The sequence below is a fragment of the Lipophrys pholis genome (genome assembly GCF_963383615.2).
Source record: "Lipophrys pholis genome assembly, chromosome: 5".
In the NCBI taxonomy this organism is placed as follows: domain Eukaryota; kingdom Metazoa; phylum Chordata; class Actinopteri; order Blenniiformes; family Blenniidae; genus Lipophrys; species Lipophrys pholis.
The window spans coordinates 17814692-17836118 of NC_137628.1; the positions used below are offsets into that span (position 1 = coordinate 17814692).

The 21427-nt window shown below is 42.6% G+C and overlaps 1 protein-coding gene across 1 annotated transcript; it reads right to left on the reverse strand.

Annotated features, from left to right (window-relative positions):
- Nucleotides 1–1505: 1505 nt before the first annotated feature.
- On the reverse strand, nucleotides 1506–20136 carry smarca4b (SWI/SNF related BAF chromatin remodeling complex subunit ATPase 4b). The gene is made up of 34 exons (XM_080463076.1): nucleotides 20038–20136; nucleotides 19182–19435; nucleotides 18113–18245; nucleotides 16450–17007; nucleotides 16126–16224; nucleotides 15420–15678; nucleotides 15171–15297; nucleotides 14877–15050; nucleotides 14265–14438; nucleotides 13993–14166; nucleotides 13270–13317; nucleotides 12965–13095; nucleotides 11886–11943; nucleotides 11677–11786; nucleotides 11404–11551; nucleotides 10902–11065; nucleotides 10716–10782; nucleotides 10080–10190; nucleotides 9290–9532; nucleotides 9086–9199; nucleotides 8019–8126; nucleotides 7831–7917; nucleotides 7546–7592; nucleotides 7300–7466; nucleotides 6991–7154; nucleotides 5988–6215; nucleotides 5794–5871; nucleotides 5462–5680; nucleotides 5040–5302; nucleotides 4630–4738; nucleotides 4447–4548; nucleotides 4140–4272; nucleotides 3793–3932; nucleotides 1506–3308 (listed from the first exon to the last, which is right to left on the reverse strand). The coding sequence occupies exons 2-34, from the start codon at nucleotides 19395–19397 to the stop codon at nucleotides 3273–3275; spliced, it is 4989 nt and encodes a 1662-aa protein (XP_080319202.1). The 5' UTR covers nucleotides 19398–19435; nucleotides 20038–20136; the 3' UTR covers nucleotides 1506–3272.
- Between the last annotated feature and the right edge of the window lie 1291 nt (nucleotides 20137–21427).

The following is a 21427-nucleotide window of genomic DNA, read 5'->3' on the forward strand; positions in this document are numbered from 1 at the left end:
ACTTGCTGTGCTGTCTTTAGAGCTTTGGCAACCCGGCTCTTATATCATCCCATCTGTATCTAAAAGTCCGTACGTCATCAGAGAAAAGAAAATCTGAAGCAAAGAAGATGAAGCCTCTTCTGTCTACAAACACAGAATAACTTCCTTAATGATGATAATGTATCAGTATGCAGTGTTAATCTGTACTTTTAGTACTGTAGCACTGGCATTTGAGGATATTAAGGCAGAAAAGTTAAACTAATTTATTTAATTATCTGTAAAATGCTACTTTTAGGTAAAAGAAAAGATTTCTTGTTTTACTCTGGAGCAGCTTTACTTCTTATACCGAATGCCTCCTCTTAAATGTGACATTTCTCACAATGTTCTGTACAGAAACACTGACAGCTTTTCTTTCCCCGCTGCCTCAGTTTGTGCTGTTTTGGGGAACCATTAACATCTTCCTCCTTGGCCGGATGTTAGCAGCTGGTCTTGCGTATCTGTGGGAGGAGTTTAAGAAATTCCTAGAAGTCAGGAAAACTCAGGTCAACGTAAAACACTGGACTCACTGTCCAGGCTCTGTTTCTACCCGCTCCACACTGTACATTTAGCATATTCCTGCCTGTGGCAGCCAACATGTTTACAGAGTAAACGTAAATATGTGGGTTAGAGCAATGTTGTCGGCCATCTGGATAAAGAGTTACTGTTTTCATTTAGTAGTATGACCTTACCAAGAAGGGAGTCTGGGAAGGTTTACCCTCCGAGGCCAAATCTAAGTTGGAGGTTGTTGGTTGCTGGAGGAATGAGGTCAAACAAGGTCACAACACTTCCTAAATACTCAAAACATGCTCAAGTTTAGACCGTGGTACTATTTTCTGATTATGGAACAATTAGAGGGGCAGGTAAAGATAACTGTGGAGTGAAAAAGGTTAATTAATATTCTGCTACTTGAGATTGAAGTGCATTGTCAGCTTTAGCGGGCCCATCTTCACCGGTTCTTTAGTGTTTATATGAGATCTCCTCCCTGTGGTCAGGCAGCCTCATTACACCGGTTTCAGCTATAAGGTTTTTTGGACCCAACACTTAAAGGGCATTGGTTTAAGTGTTTGTATTAAAGCAAATCCAAGAATGAATCTGCTGCAGGGTGGATTTGAATTAAAAAAAAAAAAAAAAAAAAAGTCTAACAGACTCATTCTCCTCAGTCACCCCGGTTGTTTGCACCTGTGCTCGTCCATTCATCTTTCTTTACTGCTTTATTGAACGTCAGATTGTGTGAAGGTGGAGCTCAGGCAAGGTCCACCCTGGAAATATAACCCGTCCATCACAAGACAAACAGAGAAGCAACTCAGTGTGACCAGTTAACCTTGTTTTCAAATCCACACAAACACGAGGAGATCGTGTAAACTCCACAAAGAACCCAGAGCCTCAAGCCGGGATATTCTCACCATGAGGCGAGTGTGCTTGCCACCACCTCCTTTGTCAAATTCAGAGTCTGTGGTTATCAAGCCTCGAAACATAATTCCCACTTTAATAAATGCACAACGTCACGCGACGTCATTGTTTTATTGTTTTGTACCAGAGACAGTGACACAACACGACACACAAGGTTGAGATAATTCACTGGAGGGAACATTGATGCTTTGGTTGACGGTAGTTACCGACCATAATGAGAAAAGTACAGCACTGAATGTGAAAAGCTGTACACACGTGCATTGACATTGTACTCTAAAAAATACTCTTTACAGCATATCCAACACCATACAGCCACGAGGCATTCACAAGCAGAGAGGAGCCACTGTCCCTCTGGTCCTTTGTCTTGAAATTGAAAAAAGTGCCAAAGTAGATAAAACAGGTTCGTAATCCTTAAAAAAAAAAAAAAGTCACCACAAAACAACTGAATCAAAAGCAATTTAAAAGTTACAGTGTTCATCTGATGAAATAACATCTCATGATTCTTTTAAGAATACAATCAACAGGTATAGTATATTGGAAATGTAACAAGAAATCAGCAGCACGGTGATCCAGGTTGATTTTATGCTAGACCATATATACCATATTAGAGAGCCGCCTGGCCTCGGCTCTGTCAAAGTTCAGTCAAATAACTGTGGCCAGTTGCGAAACGGCCTCGCGGGAGTGTTTAAACCCTCACAGGAAGCTGCGTCTCCAACTCAAATAGGAAAGTAACAAACCTGTCATGTACACACCCCTCGGCAATCGCAGTGTTGCTCCAGAACTTTACCCACAGTGAAGCAGAGGTGAAATATCAGGGCTGTTTATGTCCAGTGGGTGAAAACATTTTCTGTTTACATTCATTATTTCTTCACTCCTCTTTACTGATTCACTTTACTTCCAATTCGTCCGGTTAGTTATGTCCGATAATTAGAAAAACTTGATAACAGGTTTCACAGGTAAAAACATCTTTATAAATAATGTAATACAGTTATGTCGGAGTTACATTAGACAAACTCGTCTTTCGGATCAGTAGCATTTGTCATTAGCTTTTAGAAGCCACCGACATTTAAGAAATGTTTAAAAACACCATATAATATAGTTGTATTTATGTCAGAACTTATGTGGGAGGATGCTGGTGTTTAAACAGACAATAAATAGTAACATAATTCAAGAAAATAACATCTTCATGGAGAATTTGTGATGACAGGCAAAACTGTACATTAAAATACTTTAAAGTGTCTGGATACAACTACTGAATATGATGCTACGGACAATTTCAGAAATGTGCAGTTTCTAAATGCTTAAGACGATTTAAAAAAAACATATCCATACAGACTGTAACTATGACATTAGTCATTTTAAAATTTAAATAACACATCACTACAGGGAATTTGCATTATTCATATTTAAGAAACACTTAAAAAAACATCCCATCAGTACATTTTATGCTGTGATAGGCCGTTTGGGAATACTGAAAGGTAATGACTGTTTGTTTTTTGAGCCGCTCTATTTGAACATGTTAACAGGTCAGACTGTTACGTTCATTCAAGTATTTTCTTCTTCTATTCCTGTACTCATTGATCGATAAGAAACTTCAGAAGTAGCGCAAAAAAGATTAAAAGCTCACTTGATCCCGTTGCAAGACTTTTTCCAACTTAAGCCTCAGCAGAAAAGAAGTTAAACTGAAACCTAATTAGCATGTATGTAGTTTATATTATGCGATAATAAATTATGTGCAAATCCACCTGGTCAGACAGCGTTACAAACGTTCTTTGTTTTCGACTGAGGGTGGATGGAGTTCACTGTTGGAGTTCCTTTATTCCTCCTTGTCATCCCACATCAGTTCAGACCTCCTCATCGGTGGCACTGGGGGAGCGTTCCTAAACAAGGAGGAAAACAGAAAAAGACAGACAACGATTTTTTAATTGAACAGATTAAGCGGTAGATCAAAAACTACAGCAACCTGCATTCATCTCTTGGTGACAACCAACGACAGGAAAAAGCCCCGGATTGCTGAAATCTTAAAAATTGCAGCTGTGTTGTTTCACAATAACGGACTGCAATAAAAGTGGCATAAAGCTTTGCAGAGAAGCCACTACGAAGCTACTCAGTACAGTCACAGCATTGGCTTTACATAAATCTGATCCTAATGTGATAATCCTCATAAATACAAAGCAAACAAACAAACAAACAAACAAACGAACGTCTTAAACAACATACATTATACGACGGTAATAAGTTTCTAAGAATATGAGAAAATGGGCAACAAGTCAATAAAAGTGAGACTTTCAGTTGCAGTGATGAAACAAGAAATTGCAAGAAACCCACACACACCCACGTCTACACACACACACAATGCTTCACCTCTTCCTGCTCGTCCTCAGAATCATCATCACTGACGACAGGCTTGGCTCTGGTGCGTCCTGTTCGTCTGCTGCGCCCTTTCCCCCGATCGCCACCTTTATCTTTTCGGCCCAGACGGATTTTCACTTTGACAGAGCGAGCTGGAATCAAACGCACACAAGCAAACAATGTGTTTACAACCACAAACCTCGACGTAAAACCTACAACACAATATTTTTTAAATGTCGTTTTGACTGAAGCGCGATCACTGTGGGGGAGAGAAACTGAACATCACAACAAAAGCAGCACATTTCCAGGCAAACCGCACAGAGACGTTTTCTTCTTTCTTCACACAAATGAGCTCTCACATTCAGACTCTGATCCTTCCTCCTGCTCCTCCTCCTCTTCCTCGCTCTCCTCTCCATCACTTTCTTCTTCCTTCTCGATCTTCTGTCTCAAGCTGGTGAACACAGACTGAAGCACGATCGAGTCTTCGTATATCTGTGTAAATGAGGCGTAAAACTCAAAGAAAAGAAGTGATACTAGAGGAGACGTGCAGCTTCAACACAGAACAGGTGGAAGTATGGAAACATGCTTTGGCAAGTTTTCGATAAGAAAGATCTGAGTGGCAGCAGAGACGAAGACAGCGGTTGTCCGTCTGTGTCGCCGTCTCACCAGCGATCCCTCCAGGTTGAAGGTTTGAGCGTTTTGGAAAAGCAGCATGACGTCTCTCTCGAGATCACCCAGACTGCGGTAGCGATGACTTCTGATTCTCTCCTGCCGTGAAGACACAAGCACAACGTCACGTTGCACAAAGGGGACAGCGCTTTCCAGAGGAACAATCTGTCCTGCTCTTACTTTAATTTTCCTGAAATCCACCGGCTTGCGGATGAGTTCGTAGTACTCTGGCAGCTCTTTTCGAGAAGGCAGCTGGATGAACACCTCACTCAGCTGACGGCCGCTGGCACTGCAGGAGATCAAACCAGAGGATCAGGATCACGTCTTTTTCGATTTTACACATCATCTCAACCTTTATGAAATTGGAGTTGCGAGTCACTAATACAAAATGTTTAACAACAGCCGCCACCAACTCAGTTGTCTGTATTAGGAGTACGGTAAGTTTCAAGTGTTGAGCTGTTGTAAGCATTTCTCCTGAATTAGTAGGAAGCCACGAGGTGACTAATAAAAATTATACTAGTTAAAACTTTTAAACCAATACTCAAACAGTGCATGTGGTAGAAACTACAGTTGAAACTCAAACTTTTTACCTGTCTTTGTATTTAATGACGGCATCCACAATTTTCCTCATCTTCTTGGTGAGGGCCGGAGGGTTTGGGGAGAGTTTCTCCGCAGGAGGTCTCCCTCTCTTCCGCTGTCTTTTTCCATCGTCGTCTTTCTCCCCTCGCCCGCGGCTCCCCGAGGAAGACGAGGGGCCAGGGAGGTCCACGTCGCGGTCCCTCTTCCTCTTGCGGGTGGTCTTCTTGTGACGTACCTCTTCCTCCACCTCCTCCAGTGTACCTTCCTCTATCGCCTGCGTGCAGAAAGGATCACGACAATACATGTACTCAGACGAATAACGAGGAAGCACACTATGTATCTGAATGTAAAAAAATAAAAAATAAAAAATATGTTTGCGTTTTAATTGGACATCATGTTTTGAAATCTGTCCGTCGGCTAGGCTCACAACAACCTTGAGCCACTGCTTCTCCGTCAGTGAGTCGCTGTAGTCCACCTCCTTCCGCTGCCGAGAACCTCGTCCAAACATTTTCTCCTCCTCCTCCTCGCAGGTCAGCCTCTCCACCTCGGCGTCGTCCTTCATGATCCAGGTGGGCAGCTCGTCCTCCTCCATCAGACGAGGCTTCCTGCGTGGGTTGCGCGCATCCTCGCGGCGCCGGTCCAGGTCCATACGCTTGGAAAGAGATGAGGAAGAAAAAAAAAAAAAAAAAGATGAAATAAATATTTTCGCAGCATTTCAGTTGCAACTACCAATTCATGTTTAAAAAAAAACAAACAAACACTCACCATAAACTGGTCGAACTCCTCTTCACTCCTGGCAATCATCTGGTTGACCGTCTCATCGTCCGGCACCTCGTCCTCCTCCTGAATACAGCAGACACACATTGGCGTGGAGACCATAAGAGAGCACTCACTTTAAATTTTGTGTTGCTGGTGCACGCACACACGTTCATGCGTAGACAGACTTCTTGGCCCCAGACCTCGTCTTGTTCCTCGTGCTCCAGAATGGCCTGCAAGAAGGCCCTGCGCTCGTGGCTGGACGACTTCTGGTCGAACATGCCGGCCTGGATGACTTTTTGATCCACATTCAGTTTGTATTTAGCTGCGGCCAAAATTTTCTCTTCGACACTGTTGATCGTACAGAGGCGCAGCACTCGCACCTCGTTCTGCTGACCGATGCGGTGGGCTCTGTCCTGGGCTTGCAGGTCCTCAAGAATAGACGAGCAAAGGAAATGATAAATAATTTGAGTCCCAACAACGTGCCTTGCAGCACTTCTGTCTGACAGAGAGGTGAATAAATCCAACTATATGAACTATTTTGACACTGAAAATAAATCCTGCTTTAGAAGTTTCTCTTAACCCAATAGACTTCTACTTTATATATATGTTATATTCTCATAATTTGTGGATTCTCCACTTTAATTATTTTTTGGGAGTTTCTGTGCATGTGGCATAAATTTGCACCGTGTGCATACATGGATTTTCGCATCTGGTCATTTATTTGGTTGAGGTTCATACTATCATGTGTAATATCACTATTTTTACCTGATTATTGTCTGTTTTTATGCTGTATATGGGAGCGCTTTGTATGACAGATATATACTGTTGTTGTTAACATTGTATATTGAACCGGTTTTAATGTGTAGCTTTTGTAAAACCCTTTGTGTGAATTTAATGTTTTGCACATTACTTACGCACAAATTTCTGAAAGTGTAAATTTGACATATTCTTTGCAGGTTCTGTTGCACCGACCATTTTCCTTTTATTTGTGGATGGAGGCTCATTAACAAAATGGGTTTTTGAATTTTGTCCAATTCAAGTCTTTCAATAAAACAATCTCAAATAATGTAACTCAATCTTTTTCATGAAGGCTGAATAATTGTCATATTTCTTGTCAAGGTACAGACTTGCTTGTAGGTGCCACAATAAGAAACTCAATTTTATGGGTAATCTTTTGTTAATCAAGATAAAGGTTCCTCACACCTGATGTGGGTTCCAGTCAGAGTCAAAAATAACCACAGTGTCAGCAGACTGCAGGTTGAGGCCCAGACCCCCAGCTCTGGTGCTCAGCAGAAAGATAAAGTATTCAGACTCTGGATCATTGAAGGTCTTTAGTAACATTCCTCTGTCTTCAGCTTTCGTAGTGCCTGAGCAATAACAAGTAAGGAAAGGACGCAAGTGTGAGAAGTTATTAAAGAAACACATAAAGAAGAAACTGCTGGGAGTAATAAATCACACCAGAGATTGTACAAAGAGGAAAAAAACCAGCACGTATACATTCATGTGGCTTACCATCGAGGCGCAGATACTTAAAGGTTCGGTAGGCGAAGTAATCCTCCATGATGGTCATGAGCGAGGTCATCTGACAGAAGAGCAGCACTTTGTGGTTTGTAGCTCTCAGCTTTGGCAAGATCCGATCCAACACCTCAAACTTTCCTGATGCCCGATACAGGTCAAGGCTGACGGAGAGGCAGATGGACTCGGTCACAGACAGAGCGTGTATGTGTGAACGTGGCCCAAAATCAAATCATTGCTCACCCCTGAACGATCCCTCCAGAGAATCCTAAATGCTCTGAGAAGGATTCCTACAAAAATACATTTTAAAAGGACACCAAAAACCACAATTTAATCAATCCGTCATATCTTTTGAGATCAATTCGTAGTCATTAGTTACCTGGAGAGTCCTCAGAAAGTCTTTGTGGCAAAAATGAAATTATGTGCTCTTGATAGTTGGAACTGGCTTCCCATATACGGAAATCCCTCCTTAATAATGAGGCATCACTTAAGTGCGTCATAAATAATGTTTGTCTGCCTTGATCTTACCTCTATTTGTTGAAACATATACGGGTGGTTACAGATCTTTCTCAGCTGCATGATGGTGTTCATCAGTGTCTTGGTGCCTCCTTTACCCTGTTAACAGAAAAGATTACGGCATTCAATTCCTTTATACCCTGGATAGGGTGCTGTCAGTACGTCACCCTAAACCTAAGCCTGGATGATAATGCATTCACCTTCTTGTCTTTTTCTGAACCGTCAGTGAGCAGGACACCCTTTGCCTGCATGTGTCTGTACAGGACCCTCTGAAGAGACGACATGTCACACTTGATCACGTATTCCACCTAAAGCAGACAAAAAAAACAGGATCCCTTAGAAGAGTGTAAAACTTGCATCAGTTCTGTAATGATAGCTGACTTCTTTTTATTAGTCCTCTCTAATATGTGTGGCTATTCATCTGGGCAAAGACCTTGCAAAGTACTTTCACAAGAGTGAAAAATGTTCAGGTTTAATTAGGATCGCAAATGCAAATAATACTCCACATGAAAGTAACGAAAGACAGTAACCTTTAGCGTTCATCATTTTCATGAATGATTGTATTTGTATGATGCAATTGCAAGTACGCACATTGACTTCAAATATCACTTCAATGTTTGTTTGTTTTTTTAAATCTATGTTGAGCGAGAGTTTTGTGCATAAGCAAGAACAGACTTGTTCTTTGTGTAAAAACAAGTTTTCTTTCTTGTCGGATTCAACAACTACAGCTAAATTTGTCAGAAATTTGAAGTGGATGAGTTAAGGAAGAAAGGGAGAAATATTGTATTAAAGATATAATTGTAAATTAACTTTACTTATGGAGTACATTTTGTCACTGCCTCACAGTATAAAAGCCTTTTACACGGTCACACACCGACCTTGATGGATGCCATGCGAGGTACTAAACCTCCACTGGGAGCGTGTTACGGTGAGCGGGGTTCAGTGTCTTACTCAAGGACACACGATGGTGGCTCAAACCCATTAAATTGTAAGAGGACCCGCTCTACCAACACAACCTGAGGACAATTTCAACTAGCAGCTGGCCAAGGTGGTGGCTGAAGAATTCCTAAAATGTATATGACTTGTAAGGCAACCAAACGAATAATTGGTAGAAGTAGTTAGCCTGGGCGTCCTGTACTTTTTCTGTTTCTTGTGCAGTATGAAACGTCTTGGCCAAAACTAACTGTTCCTGATCTTACAAATTAGTAGGTTTCCACCTTTAATGTCTCTGCATATGAGCATGTGTGCTAAATGAGGTTAGGCCTGCCTTCTCTGGAAGTTGTGCTTCCACTTCTTTCTTTAATCTCCGCAGCAGGAAAGGCCGTAGCACTTTATGGAGACGACGAATAATCAAGATGGTCTCCTCTTCATTGAGGTCCACCTTAAAAGAGAAGCAGAGGGATATTTCACATACTTTTGGGGAAAGAAAGATTCCTTGTTGCAACCTACTTAACATTTTTGGGCTTCGTACCTTCTCTCCAGTCATAGCGAACGGCGCGTTAAACCACTGCTCGAAGGTGCTGCAGCTCTTGAAGATTGTGGGCAGCAGGAAATTGAGCAGTGCCCACAGCTCGGGAAGCTTGTTCTGCAGCGGCGTCCCTGTCAGCAGGACTCTTCGCGGAGCAAGGTAGTGTGTGTTCAGGACCTGGGTGAGTTTACAGTGATGGTTCTTCATACGGTGGCCTTCGTCCACAATCATGTACTTCCAACGGATCTGGATTGAAGAGGGCAGCATATTCAAATAAAGCTACAGATTCAGTGTCCTGCCTTAGAATTTCTGTCCATCCCAACCAAACTAAAAGCAATCAAGGAAAGATTTCTTGTCCTTTGTTCTCATGAGTCAAAACCAGCCCCAAACCAGAGCCTGGAGCCACCACATGGGAAACTCCTGCCTGGACTACAACACCCACCTGAAAGCACAGTCAGGAACCCTATATGACAACATGAGTGTGCATAGCAGCATGATGGTCACAGAGGACAGTGGGAGACGAGGTTTACAGGCCGTGTCAATGTGTTGCAGTACCTAGGGGAGAGAACTGAGACGCAGTACAGCGGAGGTCAGATTGGCCAAACTCAAATACTTTTAGAGGAATTTGGGGGATTTAGGGAGCCAACAAACAAACAAAAAACCCCATGAAAAACCTCAAAGAGTCAAATAAAAAACAGTGAAATATGATCATCTGTGCATGTGCGGAGGGAAAAAAAACCATCAACCCTCTGTGTATTTGTGCCTGGTTTTGTGCCTGTGTTCCTTCATTCACCTTAGCCAGCACTTGTTTGTCCTTGATGATGTACTCATAAGTGGTGAGAAGTACATTGAACTTTCCACTTCGCAGCTGTGGAACAAAAGCTCTTCTAGCAGCAGGAGACCCCTGAAAGACAAACAAAACCAGAATCACCTCTTCAAACTACAAAGTAACAGAAATATACGTATATATGTATAAAACTGTGACTGAAGAAGAATAGAAACAAGTGGTACACTTCCTTATGACAAAATCAAAGTCACTTTTCTATACATGGTTCTAATCTTAAGTAACCCTAAGCACAGAAAGTCATCAGTCACTGTCAGCTTCTTTTATCAGAGACCCTGAACTCTGACTTCTTCAGTCTAATCTGTTCATCTTTAGTTTGTATTAACATTTATGGCATAGTCAAAGTAATTACCTTCAGGCTTTCTTAAGAGTATTGCCTTCAAAAATGACACGTGTGATCATGGTGAAAATGGCTTTAAATCTGAACTACTAACATGAAATCCATCAATTACTTAGAGTTTACTGTGCAGATTTGAGCCAATTCCTTTATAGCCATTCCTGTTATGACTCTGTGAGAAAAGGGTCGAAGGTGCAGACGTGCAAAAAGGTGGAAATAAAAAATAAATGGCTGCTGCAGTAACTCACCTTGTAGGACACCTTCACGACAGTCGGTGCCCACTTGTCAAATTCATACACCCAGTTAGAGAGAGTTCTGTCAATCAAAGATGGCTCTGTTGTCATTCTGTCATTTCATTGTGTAAAGAAATAGCCTTAATGATGACATAGACAAAACATCTTAAGTATTTTTACAGATTGGTGCGATTATCTTACGAGAGGGGTACAATGATGAGGTAGGGCCCGTTGAGACGTTTAAGCTCCATGAGGTATGTGATGAGGGCGATTGTCTGGATGGTTTTTCCCAGGCCCATCTCATCAGCCAGGATCCCATTCAGGTTGTTGTTGTAAAGAGAAACCAGCCACTCTAAACCTTTAATCTAAAAGACATAGGTATGAGACAATAATAATTTACAGTCGTACAAAATGAGGACATGCTGTCCAAAGCTTGATGTGTCCGCAAAGTGCAACAAACCAACAAAAATACATAGCTGAAATATTTTCATTTCAAAAACTTTGTAAATTCTCTTCTTACTTAAAAATATTACCATCTAAATCATGTTTTTTTTTGTTGTTGTTGTTTTATTAAAAGCTTTTTTTCATGTTCGTATATGACATAAATCTGACCTGAAATTCAATGGAAAAGTAAATGGAGTTGTCCTGAAATGTAAATCAATAAACTGCAACAAAAAGCATTTCTTTTCAGGTGCATCTTTACCTGATACTGCTTCAGTTGTCCGTTTATCAACAAGCTGGACTGTTTGTCCACTTTCTCTGTAACAGCGTGGGCCACTGAGTAATATGACTGGAGTCCTCGAGCGAACGCTGCGCCACTATACTCATCGTCCACGTCCTGCTTAGCGTTCCTGTAATATAATTAATTCACCCACCTAACGAGATCTTGCAGTTGTGAAACTGGTTGAAGTATTAAAAGTCGGGACAAACTGCACTCAAGTGGATAAAGCAGCGGGTAAAATGGACATGCACATACTCAATGATGTGCCGGACATCCACCTCCGACACATCTTCGCAGTCGGGATCAGTAATCTTCTTCTTTTCCTCCACAGGAGTTGCTGTAGGCTGCGGTTCCTCCTCCTCCTCCTGCCAAGCACCAACGACACTCTGCGTTTTCACTCGTTAGAATAACAAGTTCGAAAACACCTTCAAATCTGTGCGTTTCTCCGTGTCAAATAAACCTACCTCCTCTTCTTCCTCCTCCTCACTGTCTTCGCTGTCAGACCGAGGAGCCACTTCATATCTGCAGAGACAAAAAGTGAAATAAAATACATTAAAACAATTAAGGCAACCGTCTAATACTGGCTGATGCTTTTCCTTTGAGAGAGTGTGATGAGAAGATGGAAGGAGTACTAAGACGACATTATGAACAAGGACAATGGGAGGTAGAGAAGTTTGTAAATCGAGATTAGGGGCAGATTAGTGAGCGAAAAGTGAGAACAGAATTAAATAATATGAATGATGGGAAGAATGTTGCTCCATGCGACTCAACAGTGTGAACATGCAGGGGTTCAGAGAAAAGGGGGAGTAGTAGTGGTAGTAATGACAGAGTCAGAGTCACTGAATGACGTTGAATGAAAGACTAGTGGAGGCTAGGTTAATTGGAGAGGTGAAGATCAGTGCACAGCAGTTTGGCTGCACTGCATGCTGGGAGAAGGTGGTGCTGTACGAGTATGTCAGGGCTCTGTGAAGTATGTCACAGTGGTACAAGAGATGTATGCAAGAAGTCTGACAGCAGCGAGACTCTCAAGCTGAGGGTATAACAAGGATCAATTCTGATTCCTTTTCTGTTTGCAGCAGTGATAGAAAGGTTAACAGATGAAGTCATAATAAAGGAGTCTCCATGGATGATGAAGGTTGCAGATGACATATTGATCTGTAGTGAGATTAAAGAACAGGTTGAATTAAGGCTGGAAAGGTGGAGGTCTGCTCTTGAGCAGAGAAGAATTAACTGGACTGTGAGTAGAAGAGGGTACATGTGTGGAGGTAATGGAATGGAAGTAGAAAAGAAACTGGAGTTTGAGTTCTCAACCAGCCAAACAGTGGAAAGTGTAAAAGAAGAAAGTGCATGCAGGGTGAACTGGGTGTCAGGAGTGATCTGGGATAGCTCTAAATGACATGGCAATTCCTCCAGAGATAACACTTCAATCAAAAGACCAACTGACAGTGTGACACTCAAATGGCAGTCAAATGAACATGAAACTCTTTTCTACACAGATTAATTTACACAAGTGACATCTCTTCTTCTCTCTATTCCATCTCACCCAGGATTCATCTCCAGCCAGGTCTCCAGCTGACCAGCTTTGGGAGCGTCCACCCCAGTCAGGATGTTGCCACTGTCCACATGGATGACTTTCACAGGAAGGTCGCTCATCTGACTCGTCTCGTCCAAAGGCTGCATGGGGAGGAAAGCATGTTTCAGACTGAGCAAGTTTGATTCAACTTGGTAGGTTTTATTTGACAACATCTACAGAAGCATTTGAACAGGTACCAAAAAACGTACTTTAAGAAGCCAGAGAACACAATCGGCCTCAAACTACTGGTCAATATCTAGATCTGTGAAGCTCACCTCTCCATCAGGCCCCATGGCCGGAGTCTGACCCTCAGCGTTCTCCATCTGGAACATAAAAGCACGTTAGCAAATAAAGAACTCAGGTATTAATGAAGCAGTATCAGCATACAGCACATTGCTGGAAACTGCATCTCGTATCCAGATTGTAACCGGGATTATAGTTGACATGATTACATTGATATCTGTGTCCATGATGGTTTTCTCATCTTGACCAGCTAAAATCAGATTTTATTCTCATTTTTGTGGCTCCAAGAAAAAGAGTGAATTGAAAGATGCAATACTTGAATGGCTTTTCTTTTTAAAGTTAAAAAAATTAATAAAAATCCATATATGACATCTGGACGGTCAAAGAGGAGCACAAGACCATGCTGGTTTACAGGGCAGGGTTTCTTCCAGCTGTAGTTGGTGTCCAGGAGGCAATGATGTGGATGTGGAAACCCAGTCATGAATAGAGGAAGAGGATGATGATTGAGATGTTTACAACTGAACAGGAAGGTTTCTCAATTACCGATAATTATGGTCACATTGGTCAAATTACATCAATCACCACTTTCAGGAGAGATTTCCCCAACAATATGTCCTCACTATGTCTTTATTGCATTTAGATGTGTGCTTTGAGGTCCAGGTCAACATCTATTCGATTGCCTAAAACACAATTCAGTATGAAATAAAAGGTGTTTTTGGTACAGAACCAGTGGAAATTGTTCCTGCTGTCCTTACCTTCTTCTTTTTCTTCTTTTTCTTCTTCTTCTCCTTGAGGGCCTGAGCAGCTTTGTGGGCTCTGACGAGCTCCGTGAGGTTTGCGACATACTCATCCGTCTGCTGCAACAAGTAGGCCAGACGCTTGTCCTTCTTCTGGTCGATCAGTTTACGATAGCCCTCCTCGTCCTCAGCCTGGACAAACAAAAACATGCATACAAAAATGAAGAAGTTGTGTAAACGTGTCGATAGACGTGCATATTAATATGTTGCTGTTTTTTTGTTTTTTTTACCATGAGCCTCCTCATTCTCTCTTTCTCAATGCGCTCATTCTCCTTCTTCTGCTCTCGTTCAGTGTTGGCGTGATACGTGGCCACAGCTTTGGTCAGTTTCTGAATTTTGCCAGTGATTGAACGGTGGTACTCCTTGAAGTCTTTGGCATGCTGCAGGATGCTGTTCAGATATTCCTGGAGTTTGAAAACGAAACAAAACCAAAAAATAAATAAAAAACACAGAAAAGTTACTCACAAGAAACCCATTCAACAAATCTAGGTCAAAATGTTTTAATTACGCTTTTATTACATTTGTATTTGTCCATTCATTTATTTCTTAATTTTCTTTCTCTGATTCCCTTTGATTTTAGTTCTTTTAATGGATATTGTTTTATTCACTCTTATTTTCCAGTTGCCATAGTTTCAGATGCATTTATTGGTTTGTTTATGTGTGTGTGTATGTGTGCATGGTGTTGTATGAATCCTGACATGTTTATATAACCAATCAATATGTTGATTGATTACTAATAGATGGCTGGAAAATGCCACCAGGAAGTTTGTCATTTGAAATGAAGGCTTTCAGCATGAACACTCAGTAAGTCTCCAGTTGGCCACTCCCCGTTTGTCGTCTACCTGATGTTTCTGTCTGCGTTTGCGCTCCTGTTCGATCTTCTGCTGTTTCTCCAGCTTCTCTGTGATGCGAGCCTCTCGCAGAGACTGACGCTTGCTGCGCTTGTAGGCCTTGGCATCAAGGGCGGTCTCCAAAGCTGTGTCACGTCGCATGCACACCACCACCTCCTGACGCAGCTGTGGAGAGTGAGAAGAGCCACTTCCACTGAAAACACACGCAAGCTGAGAAGGTCGGACGCACAGTGGCATGAATAAAGGCATTATTGTTGAGGTTAAAGGTGAAGATGGGGTATCTACCTGTCTCTGGAAGTTCAGTAGTCTGAGAGCTTTGAGCTCTATAGTAGCTTTGGTACGTAAATCGCCCGCGAGAGAACCTGGTAAGTTCTCAAGCTCAGCAATGCGATGGGTTATACGAGCCTGCAGCCTGAAGAGAAGAGCACAGTCAGTCATTCACTGGGAATCTAGAAAAATGTTATTCAAGTGATTTTTCTTCTCGAAGAAGTAAAGGTAACAGAGTAAAGTGTATCTTCGAAGGGCCTGCTGTACCTGTACTCCCTCTCCTGCAGTATCTCCACCGGGTCGAGCCCGCAGGGTTTCTGAATGGGGGTAATGCGATTCTGCTTGGCATGGTAAGGCATCATGGGAGTGGGCTGTGCCGGCTGACCAGGAGACTGCGTCTGAGGGGGCATGACTGGCGAGGCCGCCGGGGGGACTGAAGGGGGCGCAGGAGAAGGCCGACCGGTGGGCTGAGGGGGGATCAGCTTTTGAGGTGTGTTGGACGGGGCTGCTGCATTCACCAGAGGGCCTGGATGAAGGCGAAGACACCGTCAGTTCAATCTCAAGCTATAAGTGGTGATGGGAGTACAGTCGGTACTATAATGTTTAAGGCAGCCAGGACACCAAGACTGAATATTCTACACTGCAATTCTGCAGCTATGATCTAATCTTGATTAGACTTACTTTATACTGCTCAGTATTTTCTCACTATGACACCATGAAAGAAGTGTATAGTTGAAATAAATATCTTTATCTTTCTGTGAGAATTTTATTAGACATATGTATTGTGAATATTATTATTTTCTTAACACTGCAAATAAGAAAAAAAACATGAATTCTAAATGTTAGTGTAAGACCAGGTTCATGAAGAGTTTTTCTATTACTCACTGTGTGTGTCTTACATCAACAGTTTTAACAAAGGGACTCCTACAGGGCTAGACCAGGTTTCATAAGACCTTTCAGCAGCATAACAAACCTTCAGGCCAGGATTTGGGAGGTCCATTGGGGTTTTGTCCCTGCATCCCCGCTGGGGTCCCTGATGGGCCTGGAGGGGGCATGTTTGGACCCATCATTCCTGAAAATTGTTAAAAAAACAAAAAAACAAAGTAAAAGTTTAGAGGCTATAAGTCACAATCGTGACAAGTCATTCGAATTGTAAACATACTGTTGATGTGGGTTGAGAATATCTGCAAATGATTCAAGGTTACATCAGGGGATAAATGTGTCTGTTTTTTTCTTATTCAGCCATCAGCCAGTGACATTTTGATCCGTATTTCAGTCACGGTCAGTCCATGCTCACCATGAGGTCGGATGTAGCCTGATCCCATTGGCCCTGGTCCTGGTCCTGCTGGACCACCTCCTGGCCCTCCTCCAGCTCCTGGAGCCAGGGTGGGCATGGGCTGCTGCTGCTGCATCCCTGGCATGGGCCTCTTTCCCTGGACAGCCATCTGAAGGTGGTCTGGCAGAGGCTGTCCTCGGGCCAGCATCTTATAGGCCATGATCTGGGCTCTGAGTTGATGGAGCTGGTTCTGATTGAAGGGAGTCGGGCCCCCGGGGCCACCGGGACCTCCAGGGCCAGAGGGACCGCTAGTTTCAAGGCCAGGGCCAAGGCTCGGGACGACGGAGCCAAGGCTGGGTCCAGGGCTGGGGCCTGGTCCAGAACTGACAGGAGGGCCGGGACGATTGTTGGGGCCCAGTGAGTGTTGATCTCCACTGGGGCCATCCAAAGGTGTTGAGGCGGAGCCAGGACCACCAGAGGAGGACGAGGAAGACGATGACGGCATCAGGGGGCCGGAGGGGGGGCCATTCGAAGGAATGGGGCTGGAGTGGTCAGAGCCACCTAATGGAGAATGATAGCCTGGAAACATAAATCAAGGAAACAAAGTCGTTACATTTGTGTTTAGTTTGTTTCTTTGACTAAACGACCCTGACAGCGAATGTTATATCACCGAAAAACCTGTTCATTTTCCAAATCTTCTCTGCCAGTACGCCAGTAAATATAGCACCTTTCAAAATGGGAATGATCAGGCTTTCCAGCAGTTAAAGGTTTTGTGCAGAGAAGCATTTTTATGACAAGGAAATAATTCAACAAATGTAAAGGTTCCTACACTTTGTGCATCGTGTGTTTATAAGCCACAATATCCACCTTTATGCTTTACATCCATATTCTAAACCACTTAATCCTGTACACTGGACGGGGGCAAGGATACAGCTTGGACAAGTCTCCAGTCCATCACAGGGCAAACACACAGAGACAGACGACCACACACGCTCACAGTCACACCTCGGGGCAATTCAGGGTCACCAGTTAACCTCACATGCATGTTTTTGGAATGTGGGAGGAAACCCACTCACACATGGGGAGAATGGACACAACATACCGATCAAAACGTTTTTGGGGTCATATTAATGAACTTTTAACTAAAGTTGAGAAGCTCCCATTTACAGTCACTGTGATGATTTCAGCAAGTCATGTCTGCATTGCTCAAGAGAAATCGTATCGTCTCAAGGAAACAATGTTAAGTTTATTTCTCAAACAGCAAAAGGTTTGCCGTAACAGAAGCCACAGCAAAACACAATGAATAACACTAAACAAATCCAGCAAGACAGTCATCTTTTTTCAACTCAACTCCGGTCCCTAGTTTGAAGCCTCGTCTCTGTATGCCGTGTTTAAACCTCATCACATCCTCATCACTGCAGCCAGCAAGCAGAGGGCAAACTGGAAAGTTTAACATTCAAGCCAGAACAATTCAAGCTGTTCAACCTGCGACTCTGCTCGTTTTAAAGGATTTGAATCATCAAAACAATGTCAGGAGCTATTAGTTCACAGATTGTGACAGCAGAGACACTCCCTGCGAGCGAATCAGGCCACGTGACCACGTTGCCTCAGATCGACCTCAAAACCACACCAATTGTCTTACGCAATGCGGGAAAGAACAAAATTGCTTAAAGAGAATTCCCACCTTGTGAGTGTTGGTCAAGAGGGCTGGGCGGGGGGCCCATACCACTGTGCCCGCCCTGCCTCATAGACAGCCCCTTCATCTGGCTGAAGCGGCTCTCCTCACTCAAACTCTTCTCATGTAAGCCTTCCATGGGCTGCGGGAGAACACAAACAACACATCAGTTACAATATTACAAGGAATCTGTAACATGGATACGTTTACATATATATAGCTCAGGAAATGTGTAAACAGCAGGAGTCGCTACAGTATAAAGATAAATGGCAAATTGGAGTAATGTAGTAGTAAGAGTTTGACAAATGGGAAAAAATAAAAACTTTTTTTTGAAAAGTAATAAAAACTAGCATATTATTCAAATATAAAGAAATGAAGTAAGAGTATTATAGTATTGTCATGGTAGAAAACTCTGATGTGAGTGAGAGTGGCTGTGCAGACCTCTCACACTTTATAAGCATTTTGTTCATTGTTTGTTGTACGTTTTTTATTCTTATAGTAAACTGATTGTGTGACATAAAGGGGCAGATTACAGTTCATTCTTACTTCTGCTCCCTTTCATTCATAAGTTTGGAAACTTTTGCAATGCATTGTATTGATTTCTTTTCTCTTTTGTCAATGAATGAAATAAAACTAAACTAAAATAAAGACATCAGAATAATACATTTTCTAAATCTACAATGATGATTACAAAATAGTTTGACTAAGTCTGGCTTAGTTGTGTTGTAATAATAATCTCAAAATAGTTGTGGGGAAACATGAAAGATACAACACTCTGCAAATGATGGTTAAACTATAACATCTTTAAAATTCCCTGTGAACCTTTGACATTATAATAAAAAAAAAGAAACAGCAGATTGAAGTGAAGGAAAGTGCAGTAATTTGCACATTTGTCTATATACTGGGGTTACGGCTTTAGTGTTTTTGTTAAGATGCATGAAAGTGCAATATACTGTCTGCGAGTTTGAGATCTTTGTGAAGCATGAATCACGTGAATAATCGCTGCGTCCTGGAGGATGGGATTCATCGGCAGAGCAGGATGTTCTCAGAAGGGCTGCTGCTGTTTGAAGGTCCTTACTTTGTGCAAGGGATGCATGTTATCTGCTCCATAACCAGATGGCCCTGGCTGGGGGTGTCCGGAGGAGGGGGGACCAGGGCTGGGGCCCATCATGCTGTGAGAGGAGCCTGGGGAGGGACCAGGGCTGGGACCCAGCATTGCACCAGGGGAAGGACCAGGACCAGGTGACGGACCTGGTCGAGGGGTGCCTCCCATGGGGGGATCAGGCGTTGACATCGCCCTGGATGTCCTGCTCCAGGGTGAGCAGAATGGACCTGGGAGTAATGGGAGGGAGAGGGAGAGGGAGATAGAGAGAGAGAGAGAAGGAGGACAAAGGGAAAATATTTCTGCAAAAACTCAGAAATATGGCATGACAGTTCTGCTTATACAAATAACGTTTTAGAAAAGAGATTTTATTGGGAAATACATTATAAAAACTCAATGGCAACACGGTTTAATATTTCAGTTCAGCTGTGCTTTTGTCATTTGTGAACGGGGAGCACAATATTTGCAGAATATGGGTGAATTTTGTGCAACGCGTTATCAGAGGAGGATTCTCCATTCTCCTGCTGCGCTGCACCAAATCACCTTTTGCGCGCATATGCAAGAACGCAGCTGTCCACCACTGGACGTGAGCTGAACACGGGGAAACACAGTCAATTATGCACATGAGAACCTGCAGCGGATAATTTCCTCACTAAGACCATTGGGGAGGGTAGTCTCGTTAAATATAAAGGGAATGGCGGACTGTGCTTGTGCGTACTGACCTACCCGCATCAACAGGACACGCACTCCTGCGTGAATGTTTGCGCTTACCGGGCTGATTTTTAGGGGATATAAAAGAAGACTGAGCAGTTGTCGCAATTAGTCTACTCACCCTGTTTGTAATCTGCCTTCAAGCGTTGATTTGTTTCACCGACGTAGCTCGAGCGCCCCCCTCCACCGCTCCTATGACCGAATGTCTAGTCACGGCTGCGTGCCAATGCGCATGTGCGCGCAGCTTCAGCGAGTCTGTGTGCATCAAGCCTGGACTGTGGCTGGAAAACGCTCTTCTGAAAAGTTACCTCGGATAATAAGTGGCACACTGACCTAAAAGCATGGGGGTGTTTGTACCAATAAATAACGTGACGATGGCCAACAACGAAATACCTGTCAATAACATCAGAATTCTGGCCATTCAAAAGTAAGACAGCCACTAATGAATTAAACGGTTAAAACAACTGATAAAAGTTACCACCAGAATTGAGTGCTGGACAGTATGGAGCTTTAATGAGTGAATATGACAACTATGGTATCCACTATCCCTATTCCTGCATGGAAAACTGCAAAATAACTTTTATCATGAAATGCTGTTTCACGTTATTTGGTGCTGTGATTACAACATACAAAGCATTTTAATGCTACTTCAGTGGTGTAATAACTTACTAAATTATTGGTAAATGTTACAAAATTGTCTCAAATACTTTATCACACTGTTGGCAAGTTATTACATACAGCAGTTAAAAATGACAAAATGATTGTTATTGGAATTACATAATTGGTTATGACAGCTAAAAACCCATTTTATCTCAGGATTAAATCAGGCTGCACGTGGCTGTCTGAGAGGGACAGAACATTAAAAATGATGGCAGAAAACCTTTTTTTTCCCTCCAACTCACAATATGATCCCCAGAGAATCACAGAATAATTCTGAAATACTAGTTACTTTCCCTGAAAAATGGACGCCGTTTTTTGTTTGTAATTTTTAAACTTTGCAATGCCATACCCGGGTTGTTTGACACGTCTGCCTGAAACATAAACAAAAGTTTGACCGAGCAGTGACATCATGAATTGAAGTTATGTACTGGGTGATGATGGAATAATATATTTGACAAAATTAACTGAAATAAAAGAAATTTACTAATTAGTCTACTCTTCGACATATTGAAATATTTTATGGATTTTAATCCAGCACAGACCCAAGTTTTAACATGAATAACCATCCGTCTTCCACATCGCTCTTAGAGTTGCAGAATTCTTGAGTCAATTCCAACTGACTGAGTTTGAATTCAGGGCACACGATGGACAGACCGCCAGCCCATCACAAGGTAAACACAGAAAGACTGACAATCACACACACACTCACTTTCACATCAAGGAGCAATTTAGATCCTCAAATGCACATTTCCTGGCTTTGAGAACAATCAGTACCTAGAGAAAATATACGGGATAAACTCCAGAGGCCAACTCAGACTGGCTATGAGACAGGAGTGCTCACCACTTTACCA